This window comes from Cygnus olor, unplaced genomic scaffold, assembly GCF_009769625.2.
Source record: "Cygnus olor isolate bCygOlo1 unplaced genomic scaffold, bCygOlo1.pri.v2 scaffold_136_ctg1, whole genome shotgun sequence".
NCBI lineage: Eukaryota > Metazoa > Chordata > Aves > Anseriformes > Anatidae > Cygnus > Cygnus olor.
This window is the reverse complement of record NW_024429103.1, coordinates 9,195-22,430: the sequence shown is the minus strand read 5'-3', so window position 1 is coordinate 22,430 and position 13,236 is coordinate 9,195. Positions and strand designations below refer to the sequence as shown.

At 66.1% G+C, this 13,236-nt stretch overlaps 3 protein-coding genes across 5 annotated transcripts in view; 1 reads left to right on the top strand and 2 right to left on the bottom strand.

Annotated features, from left to right (window-relative positions):
- The window catches only part of CHD3 (chromodomain helicase DNA binding protein 3), a gene marked incomplete at its 5' end in the record, with an annotated part of 41,807 nt that extends 34,137 nt beyond the window's left edge, over positions 1 to 7,670 (top strand). Inside the window, 9 exons of the mRNA XM_040543616.1 lie at positions 568 to 703; positions 785 to 883; positions 1,148 to 1,261; positions 1,357 to 1,465; positions 3,046 to 3,178; positions 3,844 to 4,039; positions 5,898 to 6,061; positions 6,502 to 6,628; positions 7,189 to 7,670. Of these exons, the coding sequence (XP_040399550.1) occupies positions 568 to 703; positions 785 to 883; positions 1,148 to 1,261; positions 1,357 to 1,465; positions 3,046 to 3,178; positions 3,844 to 4,039; positions 5,898 to 6,061; positions 6,502 to 6,628; positions 7,189 to 7,490 (1,380 nt within the window). The remainder of the gene's footprint in view (positions 1 to 567; positions 704 to 784; positions 884 to 1,147; positions 1,262 to 1,356; positions 1,466 to 3,045; positions 3,179 to 3,843; positions 4,040 to 5,897; positions 6,062 to 6,501; positions 6,629 to 7,188) is intronic.
- Positions 1,708 to 2,879, bottom strand: LOC121063246 (keratin-associated protein 10-10-like). Of its 2 annotated transcripts, none has more exons than XM_040543613.1 (2): positions 2,174 to 2,879; positions 1,708 to 2,039 (listed from the first exon to the last, which is right to left on the bottom strand). In XM_040543613.1, the coding sequence occupies exons 1-2, from the start codon at positions 2,877 to 2,879 to the stop codon at positions 1,708 to 1,710; spliced, it is 1,038 nt and encodes a 345-aa protein (XP_040399547.1). The 2 variants fall into 2 exon arrangements, with proteins under 2 accessions (XP_040399547.1, XP_040399546.1); XM_040543612.1 differs by having other exon boundaries at positions 1,708 to 2,558; positions 2,591 to 2,879.
- A 1,460-nt stretch (positions 7,671 to 9,130) lies between the features above and the next one.
- LOC121063251 (protein ADP-ribosylarginine hydrolase-like) lies at positions 9,131 to 12,695 on the bottom strand. 2 transcript variants are annotated; one of them, XM_040543617.1, is made up of 7 exons: positions 12,680 to 12,695; positions 12,348 to 12,571; positions 11,503 to 11,601; positions 11,308 to 11,413; positions 10,611 to 10,690; positions 10,329 to 10,512; positions 9,131 to 9,576 (listed from the first exon to the last, which is right to left on the bottom strand). In XM_040543617.1, the coding sequence occupies exons 1-7, from the start codon at positions 12,688 to 12,690 to the stop codon at positions 9,204 to 9,206; spliced, it is 1,077 nt and encodes a 358-aa protein (XP_040399551.1). In that variant the 5' UTR covers positions 12,691 to 12,695; the 3' UTR covers positions 9,131 to 9,203. The 2 variants fall into 2 exon arrangements, with proteins under 2 accessions (XP_040399551.1, XP_040399552.1); XM_040543618.1 differs by lacking the exon at positions 11,503 to 11,601.
- Between the last annotated feature and the right edge of the window lie 541 nt (positions 12,696 to 13,236).

The following is a 13,236-nucleotide window of genomic DNA, read 5'->3' as shown; positions in this document are numbered from 1 at the left end:
CTGTCCCCAACCCTGTCCCTGTCCCCAGCCCTGTCCCTGACCCCGACCCTGTCCTTGTCCCCAGCGCTGTTATCATCTTCCTGTCCTTGTCCCTGTCCCTGTCCCGGTCCCTGTCCCCAACCCTGTCCTCACCTTCCTGTCCTCATTCTTGTCCCCAACCCTGTCCTTGTCCCCGAGCTGTCCTCACCTTCCTGTCCTTGTCCCCATCCCCAATCCTGTCCTTGTCCCCAGGGCTGTCCTCACCTTCCTGTCCTCATCCCTGTCCCCAACACTGTCCCTGTCCCCAGCGCTGTCCTCACCTTGTCCCTGTCCCAGCTGTTTGTCTTCTGTCCCTGTCACCGCCTCTGTCCCTGTCACAACCTCTGTCCCTGTTCCTGTCCCGTGTCCCCATCCCTGCCCTCCTCCCTGTCGCTGTCCCCTTCATCCTCATCCTCATCTTCGTCCCCTCTGTCCCCTCCCTGCTGTTGTCCCCACGTCCCCCGTTCCCCCCAGCCCCCACCCCCACCCCCTGGGCTGTGTGGGGACACCGGGGGTGATGCCACCTCTGTGTCCCCGTTGTCCCCGCAGGCTCCCGTCCCCGAGGCGCCGCCGTCCCCGGGCGATGGCAGCGAGGCCGAGGGGCCGAGGAAGGGCGAGGAGGAGGAGGGCCCCGGCGGCGAGCGGGAGTCCGAGGCCGAAGGGCCCCTGGCCCGCGACGAGCGCGGTGAGCGCCTGGTGTCCCCGTGTCCCCCCCTAATGTCCCCAAGGACCCGGGTCCCTGAGCCCCCCCTGCCCCCCCCCACAGGCGCCGAGGTCGAGAAGCCCCCCGGGGGGGAGAAGGGCGACGAGAAACCCCCCGAGGAGGAGCCCAAGGAGCGGCCGGGAGACCCCGACCCCAAACGAGGTACCTGGGGGCGGGGCTTGGCTGTGTGGGCAGGGCCTGATAGGGTGGGGACCCACTGGGGGGCGTGGCTAAACTAAATAGGGGGCGGGGCTTAACCCAAAAGCCCCGCCTGCAGCGTTCCGTTGGTACTTGCGCTGCGTTCACTCTGAAGCCTACTGATGGCCGGGAGCCGCTCCCTGCTTGGCAGGGGGGTCTGCGGGTGGTCTGGGGGAGCCGGGGGGGGGGGGTACGACGCGGTGCTGAGCCCCGTGCCCCCCCTCGCAGAGGAGGTGAAGGCTGAGAAGGAGCCCAAGCTGGAGCCGCGCGCCAACGGCCGGCGGGAAGACAAAGCCGAGAAGCCGCGGTTCATGTTCAACATCGCCGACGGCGGCTTCACGGGTGAGCCACTGGGGGGTCCCCGGGGTTTTTGGGGTGCGGGTTGGGGGGAACGCAGCGGGGTCCCCACGCTCCTGACGCCCCCCCCGGCCCCGCAGAGCTGCACACGCTGTGGCAGAACGAGGAGCGCGCCGCCGTCTCCTCGGGGAAGCTCAACGAGATCTGGCACCGGCGCCACGACTACTGGCTGCTGGCCGGCATCGTCCTGTATCCTTCCAGCGCCCGCAGCACCCTGGGGTGCCCACAGCACCCCCAGGTCCCGCCTACAGCACCCTGAGGTGCCCCCAGCACGCCCAGGTCCCCCCACAGCACGTTGGGGTGCTCCCAGTATGCCCAGATCCACCCCCACAGCACCCTGGGGTGCCCCCAGCATGCCCAGGTCCTCCCAGCAGCACCCTGGGGTGCCCCTGGTACCCCCCAGCATGCCCAGTTCCCCCCCCCAGCACTTCTTAAACTCTCCCAGCACCCTTGGGTGCTCCCCAGTACCTTCCAGGTCCACCCAGCACCCACAGGTGCTCCCCAGTACTTTGTGGGTGCCCCCAGCACCCCCGGGTGCCCCCCAGCTGCCACCATTCTCCCCAGGGATGGTGGCAGTGGGGCAGTGGCTGCAGGGTGACACCTGGGGGGGGGTGGGGGCAGGGGCGGGTAATGTGGGGACAGCGGTGACACGGGGACAGTGGTGACGTGGGGACAGTGGTGGCAGTGATGGCGACACTGGGGACAGCCCTTAGGGCACAGCCTGGGAGGTGACGTGGGAGCAGAAGGAGGTGTTGGGGACAGAGTGGTGTGGTGACACGGTGACACCGTGACAGTGACTTGGGGGCACAGTGGCATGGTGACATGGTGAGAGCATGACACAGTGACTTGGTGACATGGTGAGACAGTGACTTGGTGGCATGGTGACATGGTGACATCATGACACGGTGACATGGTGACACACTGCCGTGGTGACACAGTGACATGGTGACATGGTGGCTGTCCTTATCACACAGCTCTGGCTCCACGTGCTGGACATGGGATGGTCGGGGGGGTACGAGGGGGATGTTGGGGACACGGTGACACGGTGACAGTGACAGGGTTGTGGTGACCTGGTGGTGGTGATGCAGTGATAGTGACATGGTGACGCGGTGATGCAGGGACGTGGTGATGCGGTGACACGGTGGTGCAGTGACAGTGACCTGGTGATGCGGTGATCTGGTGACATGGTGATGCAGTGACATGGTGACACTGTGACACGGTGACATGGTGATGCAATGACATGGTGACACTGTGACACAGTGACATTGTGACACGGTGACACGGTAACACAGTGACACGGTAACGCAGTGACACAGTGATGTGGTGGTGCTGTGATCTGGTGACATGGTGACACAGTGACATGGTGACACTGTGACACAGTGACATTGTGACATGGTAGCACAGTGACATGGTGACACGGTGATGCGGTGACACGGTGACGTGGTGACGTATTGATCTGGTGACACGGTGATGTGGTGATCTGGTGATCACGGTGACATGGTGATGCGGTGACACGGTGACACAGTAATCTGGTGACGCGGTGACACAGTGACATGGTGAAGCAGTGACACGGTGTCTCAGTGACGTGGTGACACGGTGACATGGTGACAAAGTGACAAGGTGACAGTGACAGTCCCTAGCACGCGGCCACAGCTCCGTGCACCAGATGGGGAACGACCAGGGGGGAAGAGGTTGACGTGGTGACGCAGTGACGTGGTGACATAGTGACACGGTGACACGGTGACGCGGTGACAGTCCTTAGCGCGCAGCCACGGCTACGCGCGCTGGACGGACATCCAGAACGACGGCGCCTTCGGGGTCATCAACGAGCCCTTCAAGGGCGAAGCCTCGAAGGGAAACTTCCTGGAGATGAAGAACAAGTTCCTCGCACGCCGCTTCAAGGTGAGCGCGCGGGGGCCTTGCACGAGGGCCTTGCACGAGGGCTTTGCACCCGCACGGGGGTCTTGCACGAAGGTTGGCCTCGCACGGGGGCTGCTCTGGGGACACGGCTTGTGGGGCTGGCGCACGGGGGCCGTGTTTGCACGCTTGTGCGAGCTTTTTGCACGAAGGCCTCCGCACAAGCGCCAGGCTCGCACGAGGGGCCGGGCACAGCGAGCGTGCACCCAGGCGGTGCTCACACGTGGGCCACGCATGAGCGCAGAGAGGGCTTGCACGGGGACAGGGCACAAGAGGCAGAGCCCCCACGGGGGGACATGGAGGCCACCATGGGGGCACGGAGGCCACCATGGGTGCATGGAGACCACCGGGGGGACGCAGAGGCCACCGGGGTGGTGAGGCCATTGACGAGGCCACCAGTGGGCCATGGAGGCCACCGGGGGGGGCACAGAGGACACCGGGGTGGCATGGAGGCCACCGGAGGTGCCTGGAGGCCACCGGGGAGACGCGGAGGCCACCAGGGATGCGCGGAGGCCACTGGGGGTGCCCGGAGGCCACCAGGGATGCGTGGAGGCCACCGGGGTGGCGAGGCCGGTGGCGAGGCCGCCTCCCCCCTCCCCCTTTTCTCCCCTTTTCCCCCCCTTTCCCCCCCCCCCCCCCCCCCCCCGCAGCTCCTGGAGCAGGCGCTGGTGATCGAGGAGCAGCTGCGCCGCGCCGCCTACCTGAACATGACGCAGGACCCCAGCCACCCCGCCATGGCCCTCAACACCCGCTTCGCCGAGGTCGAGTGCCTGGCCGAGAGCCACCAGCACTTGTCCAAGGAGTCGCTGGCGGGCAACAAGCCCGCGAACGCCGTCCTGCACAAGGGTAAGAGGCGGGCGGGCCGGCGCGCCCGGCGCGGACGCCCCGTGTAGCGCCTCGCACCTCTCTGTACCCGCGCTCTCAATCATTAAAGTGGGGTTCTCCTCCCAACCGGCTCCCGGTGTATCCTTGCTCTGCGCGTGCTTTCTGGCGGCCGGGGAGGGCGCGGGGGGGCGGCGGGGCAGCTGCTGGAAGGCCCCCGAGGGGTTTCCGGGGTGTGAGTAAACCTTGAGTAAGCTCGGAGTAAGGCGGGGCGCGGACGCAGGGCGGCCCGAGGGGCTCCGGGGTGCACGAGGAGGAGCAGCCGGGTGCTTCTGTTGCATACCGCGGGGCTTTGCGCTAAGATGTATCTGCTTAGTAACTGTAGTGTAAGTCTGGAGGATGCAAATAGTATGTGCCGTGTACTTCGGGAGTATGTAATGCTTTACCCAGTGTATCTCTTGCGGGGGTATGGAATGAGTATATTCTGAGTAACCCTTGCAGTGGCCAGAGTATCCCTGGTGCATGTAACAAGTAAGCCCGGAGTAATTCTGGTGTACAGAGTGGGAGTACCCAGACGGTTCCTGCTTGCATGTAATGCGTAAGCCCAGAGTATCCCTGCAGCATGTACAGGCTTTGCCCAGAGTGCCCCTGGTGCATTTAATGAGTAAGCCTGGAGTACTCTCGGGGCATGTGCTGAGTATGCCCAGAGCATCTCTGGTGTATTTAAGGTCTTTGCCAGCAATATCACTAGAGTAAGCCATGAGTATCATTCGTGTAGGCTGCTGTAGCTATGGAGAGGTTCTCAGGGGGATCTGATGAGTATTCCCTGAGTATTCCTTCCCTAAGGGTCCATTAGCAATGTGCCCTCAGGATCTCGTGGCTGAGTAATGATTATCAGTGAGGTAGCTGCAGGCCGTCCCGTGAGCCCCTTGGCCTTAGGAGTATGTGAGGAGGATGCCCAGAGTATCTCTGGTAGAAGTAGAATGTATCTGGAGTATCTCTGGTCTATCTGAGGAGTATCTTTGGTGTGCCTAAGGCATAAATCCAGAGTGTCTCGGAGCATTTAAAGAGAGTATCCAGAGTGGCTAAGGAGTATACCCTGAGTATCTGTGGTGTATCTAAGGAATATGCCCAGAGTGTCGAAGTAGCATACGCTACCTCAGGTGTCACTAAAGATTATACCTGGAGTAGCTCTGGTGTGTCTAGGGAGGATACCTGGAGTGTCTAAGGAGTATGTATGCCTGGAGTATCTCCAGTGTAGCTAAAGCATGTGCCCCCAGGTGCCCGAGCAGTCTGCCTGGAGTATCTCTGGTGTCTCTAAAAAGTATACACAGAGTATCTCCAGTGTGTCTAAGGTGTATGCCTGGAGTGTGCAAGGAGCACAGCCAGAGCAACTCTGGTGTGTTTAGAGTAAACCCAGAGTGGCTAAAGAGTAAACCTGGAGTGTCCCAGTGTGTCTAGAAAGTATATCCAGAGTAAGTAGCATAATTAGAGCATCTCCAGTGTGACTAAGGAGCATACCTGGAGTATGTACACCCAGAGTACCTCTGGCGTACCCATACCCAGTGTACCTCTGAGTCCTCCCACCCTGGAGCATGCCCCCACTTCCTGCTGGTGCATCCCCCAAGTATCCCTTGAGTAGCTCCCCGCCTTCTCCTCCCTCTCCCCACCCCTCTCCTTGCTCTCACGTGAGTATCTCCACCCCCCTCCCCAAAATAACCCGTGACTATGCTGTGATTAACCTATGAGTAAGCTGCGAGTAACCTACGAGTAACCTATGAGTAAGCTATGAGTAGGCGTGGGGTGGCCCCCCGGCACTGACGGGCCGCCCCCCGCCCCTCTTTCTCTCTCTCTCCCCCCCCTTTCGCCCCCCCGGCGCCAGTGCTGAACCAGCTGGAGGAGCTGCTGAGCGACATGAAGGCGGACGTCACCCGCCTCCCCGCCACCCTCTCCCGCATCCCCCCCATCGCCGCCCGCCTCCAGATGTCGGAGCGCAGCATCCTCAGCCGCCTCGCCAGCAAGGGCACCGAGAGCCACCCCCCGCCCGTAAGTCACTGCGTGCCCCCCCGCCTCCCCCAGGGATGTCTCCCCCTCCCCCTCTCCGCTCCCCCCGTGGGGATGTCCTCCCTTCCTCGGGGTTGTTCCCCCCTCCCTGGGGTCGTTCCCCTACACACACCCTGACCTCTAGGCCTTGGGGACATCCCTCGGGTGCTGACACCCCCTGCCTTGGAGGGCACCCTGGGGACACCCCCTCGCCTTGGGGACCCCCTCTTGGGGACACCCTCACCCCTTGGATCCCTTGGGGACACCCTGACCCCCCCTCTCGGGGACACCTGGCCCCCCTTGCCCCCGGGACACCCTCATCCCCTGGGGACACCCTGATCCCTGGGGACACCCTGGGGTGCCCATCCCATGGGGACACCCACCTCGGGGATCCCCAGAGGCAGCAGGGTGGGGGGGTGACAGCGTTGTCCCCGTGTCCCCAGACCTTCCCGCCGGGGCCCTACGCCACCCCCCAGAGCTATGGGGGCACCTTTGGGACCCCCCCGGCCGGAGCTCTCCCCCCTGGGGGGGCCAACTACAGTCAGATGCCGCCCGGCTCCTTCATCACTGGTGAGCACCCGGACCCTGGGGTCCTTTTTTGGGGGGTTGGCACCCACATACCTGGGGGGGGCACCCACATACTTTGGGGGGGGGGCGACACCCACATACCTGGGTCCTTGGCAGGGGGTACCCGGACTCCTGGGTCCTTTTTTGTGGGGGTGCACCCAGTCCCCTGGGTCATTCTACTGGGGGGGGGGGGGGGAGCACCCACATACTTTGGGGGGGGGGCACCCACATACCTGGGTCCTTCTGGGGGGGGGGATCTGGACCCATGGGTCCTTTTTTTTGGGTGGTGGGGGGGCATCCGGACCCCTGGGTCCTTCTGGGGGGGAGCACACGGACCCCTGGGTCCTTTTTTTTGGGGGGGGGCACCCACATACCTGGGTTCTCCGGGGGGGGCACCCAGGCCCCTGGGAAGGGGGAGGGGACCCCTGGGTCCCTTTGGGGGGGCACCCAGATGCTTGGATCTGGGGGAGCGGGGAGGGACTGGGGTGTTATTGGGGGGAAGGGGCAGTGTGTGGGGCCCCCCCCTTGAATTATGTCACCCCCCCCCCCCAAACCCCGTGCAGCCGCTGCCAACGGCCCCCCCGGTGCTGGTGAAACGGGAGCGCGAGGCCGAAGGGCCAGAGAAGAAGGAGCCGCGCGGGGGCGAAGTCATCTGCATCGACGACTGAGGGGGGGGCTGGCGGGGCCCCCCCCTCCCCCCCAGCCCTCCCCCCACACACCCGGGCCGCCCCCTCCCCCCCTTGGCGACGGCAGGGGTGGGAGGGGGAGGGGGGGAGAGACACTGCTGGAATTGCCTCGTTTCACCCCAAAAGCTGGGGCGGGGCAGCACCCGGCGTGGGGGCGTTTTGGGGGGGGGGGGGGGTGACGAGGACCACTGCAACTATAAATATGAATATATATATATATCCCCGGTGGCGGGGGGGGCCCCGGCGTCCGGGTTGGCCCCAGTGTCCCCCCCGAGGTCCCCCGGTGTCCCCAGGGCCCCCCCCACCCCGGGGCTTGGGCACTTGTTTAACCGCAGCAGAATAAAACCCGGTTCCTTGGCTACGGCACCCGGCTCCGCTCGCTGCTCGGGACCGCACCGCAGGGCCACCGGCGTGGTCGTGGGGATGGCCACGGTCATGGTCATGGGTATGGGCCACCAGCGTGGTCATTGGGATGGCCACGGTCATGGTCATGGGGACGGCCACCGGCGTGGTCATTGGGATGGCCACGGTCATGGTCACGGGGACGGCCATGGAGGTGGCCACCAGTATGGTCATGGGGATGGCCATGGTTATGGCTACAGGGACGGCCACCAACGTGGTCGTGGGGACAGCCATGGTCATGGTCATGGGGACAGCAATGGAGACGGCCACCGGCATGGTCGTGGGGCTGGCCACCAGTAGGGTCATCGGTACAGGCCACCGGCGTGGTCATCGGGATGGCCACGGTCATGGTCATGGGGATGGATGGTCACGGTCATGGGACCACAGCCATGGTCATGGCCATGGGGAAGGCCACCAGCATGGTCATGGGGACAGCCACCAGCGTGGTCGTGGGGATGGCCATGGGGACGGCCACCAGTACAGTCATGGGGACAGCTACCAACGTGGTTGTGGGGATGGCCACCAGTACGGTACTGGCCATGGCCACCAACATGGTCATGGGGACGGCCATGGGGAAGGCCACCAGCATGGTCATGGAGATGGCCATGGGGACGGCCACCAGCATGGCCGTGGGGATGGCCACCAGTGTGGTCAGGGGGTGGCCGCAAGTATGGTCATGGGCATGGCCATGGGCATGGGGACGGCCACCAGTACAATCATGGGGACAGCCACCAACATGGTCATGGGGATGGCCACCAGGATGGTCAGAGAGATGGCCACCAGCACGGTCAAGGTCAGTGGCCATGGCCACCAACACGGTCTTGGGGACAGCCACCAGCCGTGGCCACCAGTGCCAGCAGGGGGCTGGCCACCAGCCACGCCCACCCGTGCTGCCATGGAGGCGCCGCGTGGTGGCCACAGCCACCGGTGTCACCCTGGGGGCCCAACGCCCTCTGCATTGGGGGGGGTGGCCACCGAAGTGAGCGGGCCATGGCCACGGTGGCCTCGCGTGGCCCCAGCCCCGTGGTGGCCGCAGTGACACAAAACAAGACACAGGGGGGTGGCAGGGGACACGTTTTTACTGGGGGGGGGGTAGGGGGGGACCAAGGCTTTGCAGGGAGCTTCTGGGGGGGGGGGGGGGGGTCTCCATCCTTGGAGGGAGCGAAGGCCACCGGGACGTGGCTCTGGTGGCCCCCCGGGGACCCTCCTCAGCCGCCCCTGGACCCCAGAAAGGTCCCTGCTGTCCCCATGGACCCTCCTCAGCCCCCCGGGGACCCCAGGAAGGTCCCTGCAGTCCCCAGGGACCCTCCTGAGCCCCCCCCAGGACCCTCCTCATCCCCCCAGGATCCTCCAGAGCCCCCCAGGACCCCACACAAGCCCCCAGTACCCCCCCGGACCCGCCCCCCCCCCCCCGATATTTCCTGCTGGGACAAGTGGGTGACACTGAGGACCCAGGGTTTTGGGGGGGGGGGGGGGGGTGTCAGGGGGGTTCAGGCCCCCCCCCAGGCCAACTCGTGGAGGCGCCGGGCGGCGGCGCTCAGGCGCCCGCGGTACTCGAGGCCGCGGTGCAGCCCGGGGGGCACCGCCGCCAGCCCCCCCAGCAGCCCCCAGCAGCCGGCGGCGATGGTGCCGGTGGAGTCGTTGTCCCCCCCGTGCAGCACCCCGCGGTGACACAGGGCGGCCCAGCACCCGCCGGCCGCCAGCAGCGCCTCCAGGGCCACCATGGGGGCGTCGTGGCCGCTGCGCCCCGGCCACCCCCCCAGCGCCCAGCCCAGGTACTCGGCGTCCCGCTCGGCCGGGGACGGCAGCGCCGGCAGCCGCGGGGGGCCCGAGCCCTCCAGAAGCCCCCGGGACTCCAGGTACCTGCGGGGACAGCGGGGGCAGAGGGGACATTGGGGTCAGAAGGGACATTGGGGACACTGGGGTCAGTGGGGACATTGGGGTAATGGGGACATCAGGGTCAGTGGGGACATTGGGGTCATTGGGGTCAGGGTGGTCGGGGGGGTCACAGGGACACTGGGGTCAGTGGGGATATTAGGGTCAGTGGGGTCATGGGGGCATCAGGGTCAGTGGGGACATTGGGGTCACAGGGGTCAGTGGGGTCACAGGGACACTGGGGTCTTTGGGGACACCAGGGACATTGGGGTCACCAGGTCATGGTCCCTTAGCAGCCCCCCGGGGACTTTGGGTACCTGTGGGGTCGCTGGGGACACTGGGGTCATTGGGGTCACCAGGCCATGGATGTCCCTAAGCACTCCCAGTATCCCCAGCAACACCTCCCAGCACTCCCGGTGCCCCCTTACTAGTGCCACGTATCCCTGAAGAAGGACCAGTCCACACCATTGTCCCCCATGGCCACCCCAGTGCCCTCCCAGTGCTCCCAGTAACCTCTCCCAGTGCTCCCAGTGCCCCTTCCCAGTGTTCCCAATGCTCCCTGTTTCCCCTCCCAGTGCGCCCAGTGCCCCCTCACCAGCGCCAGGCGTCCCCGAAGAAGGGCCAGGTGATGGCGTTGTCTCCGACGGCCACACCAGTCCCCTCCCAGTGCTCCCAGTAACCCCTCCCAGTGCTCCCAGTGCCCCCTCCCAGTGCTCCCAGCGCTCCCAGCACCCCCTCACCGGCGCCAGGCGTCCCCGAAGAAGGGCCAGGCGGTGGCGTTGTCCCCGACGGCCACCCCGGTGCTCTCCACGTAGTCCCACGCCTGGGGCAGCACCCGCAGCAGCTCGGCCCCCCACTTCTCGGGGGGCTCCCCCCGCGCCCCCAGCGCCCCAAAAAGGGCCACGGCCAGCGCCCCCAGGTACCCTGCAGGGACGGGGCGGGGGGGGAGGGGAGTCAGGGGATGAGGGCGGGGGGGGGGGGGGGGTCCCAGGGGGGTCCCCGCGCCCCGGGGTGGCACCCACCGGTGGGGTGGTGGTGGGTCATGCGCCCGCTCTCCACGCTCACCCGGATCAGCGTCGGCAGCTCCCGGGCGTGGGGGTACCTGCGGTGGCCCCGGCCCTGTCTTTGTCCCTGTCCCCATGTCCCTGTCCCTGTCACCCCCGCCCCCAAATCCCACATCCTCATCCCCATCCCTGTCCCCCCATGTCCTTGTCCCTCACCCCCCCCCCCGCCATGTTCCCGTCCTTAATGTCCCATGTCCCCATCCCTGTCACCCGCATGTCCCTATCCCTGTCCCCCCATGTCCCTGTCCCATGTCCCCATCCCCGTCCCCCAATGTCCCAATCCCTGACCCCCCCCCCATGTCCCTGTCCCCCAGCCCCCTCCATGTTCCCATCCCTAATGTCCCATAATCCCATCCCTGTCACCCCCCCCCCCCATGTCCATGTCTCTGTCCCCCCCCCCCCCACCTCCCTGAACCCCGCCCCATGTCCCCATCCCTGTCACCCCCATGGCCCTGTCCCTGACCCCCCCCCCATGTCCCCACCCCTGTCCCCACGCCCCCCTGCCATGCCCCCAATGTCCCCATCCCTGTCCTCCCATGCTCCAGAACCCCCATGTCCCCCCCTATGCCCCCCCCATGCCCCCCGTCACCCCCATGTCCCCCCCGTCCCCATCCCTGTCCTCCCATGTCCCTGACCCCCCCCGTGCCCCCCCCACCTGAGGCCGATGGCCAGGCTGCGCATGGCGGCCCCGCAGCCGGTGCCGGTGGGGTTGAAGGGGATGCGATACCCCTGGGGCTCCCCAGGCCGCAGCTGCGAGGTGCCTGGGGGGGGCGGGGGGGGAGATTTGGGGTGAGCTCTCCCCCCCCCCCAACACCTCCCCACCCCCACCCCAATAACCCCCCCCACGCACCCAGGATGCTGGTGGGCCCCGGCTTGCGCCCCTCCATGTCCCCCATGGCGGCCACGTAGCGGCGAGCCAGCTCCTGCAGGAGGGGCTCCCCCTCCAGGCCTGGGGGGGGAGGGGGGGACAGTGGGGACCCCCCCCATGAATGGGGGAGAGGGAGATCACCCCCCCCCCCAAGACCCCACCCCCCACCCCCCCAAAAAAAAGAAAAATTGGAGGGGAAGGAGGATCCCGCCCACAATATCCCCAAAATGAGAAGGGACCCACCTGGGCACCCCAAATTGGAGGGGGGGGGGGAACTGGGGACCCCCCCCTAAAATAAAGGGAAAAGGATCCCCCCCCCCCCACCATGAGTATATTAGGGATCCTCCCCCCCAAATACCCCCCATGGACCCTCCAAAGTGGAACTGGGATACAAAGGGGACCCCCCCCCCCGCCTTACACCACCCCCCAAGGACCTCCCCCCCCCAGTGTGGGTCTGGGGTACAAAAAGGACCCCCCCACCCCACAAATACCGCCCCATATGGCTCTGGGGCACAAAAGAGACCCCCTCCCCCTCCCTTATCCCCCACAACCCCCCCAAAATGGGTCTGGGGTACAGAGCGACCCCCACATTACCCCCCAGACCGCCCCCCAAAATGAGTCTGGGGTACACAATGACCCCCCCCCCTTACCCCCAGCCCCCCCCCAAATAGGTCTGGTGCACAAAAGGGACCCCCCCCTTACCCCTCAGACACCCCCCCCCCCCAAAATGGCTCTGGGTTACAAACGGACCCCCCCCCCTTTACCCCCCCCCCCCCCAAAAATGGGTATGGGGGTCCCCACGCCCCCCCCCCCCCCCCCCCCATTACCGGTGGCCAGCCCCTCGGCCGTGGCGAGGTGCAGGACGGTGTCGTCGCTGACGGGCCACTCGGGGGGCTCGAGGACGATGGCTCCGAGCCCCCCCAGCTGGGCCAGCTCGGCGTGGATCTGGGGCCCCGAGGTGCAGTACTCCCAGCGGGACCCCCGGTACCCCAGGGCGTCCCCCACCCCGCTCAGCACCAGGGCGGCCTCGTACGCCTCCACCGAGGGCACCCTAAGGGTTTTTTTTTTTTGGGGGGGGGGGGGGGGGGGGCATGGGTGTTGTCACAGAGGGACTTTGGGACCCCCCCCCCCCCCCCCAAGCCCCCCGGGGGACACTCACGTCTCCGCCATGGTGGTGGCAGCTGGGGACGCCTGTCACGGCGGGGGGGGGGGACGGGGACAGAGCTGGCTGGGGGCCCTTAAGGGGGACGGGGATTTTGGGGAAGGGGGGGGGGGTCTGGGGGAGGGGCATAATGTGGGGGTGACTGAATGGGGAAAGGGTCCAGGGAGTCCTGAAAGGTGGGGGGGATATGGGGGGGGGGGGTGTCATTCAAAGGGACCTGAAAATGGGAAGGGGGGGGGGGGGGGAGGGTTAATGGGGGCTGGGGCGGCAGCTGAGGGGGGGCAGAGAGGGAAGGGGGGGGGTGTCCAGAGGGGACTGGGGGGGTACCCAAAGGGATTTGGGGGCACTCAAAGGGACACAGGGGGCACCCAAAGGGATATGGGGGGAGGGGGGGTCACCAAGGGGATATTAAGGGACTTGGTGGGGGGGGGGGCCCCCAAAGGGATTTGGGGGGCACCCAAAGGGATTTGGGTGGGGGGGGGGGGGGCACCCAAATGGACATGAAGGCAGCAACACAGAGAGGAAAAAGAAAAAAAAAAAAAGGCATTTCCAAG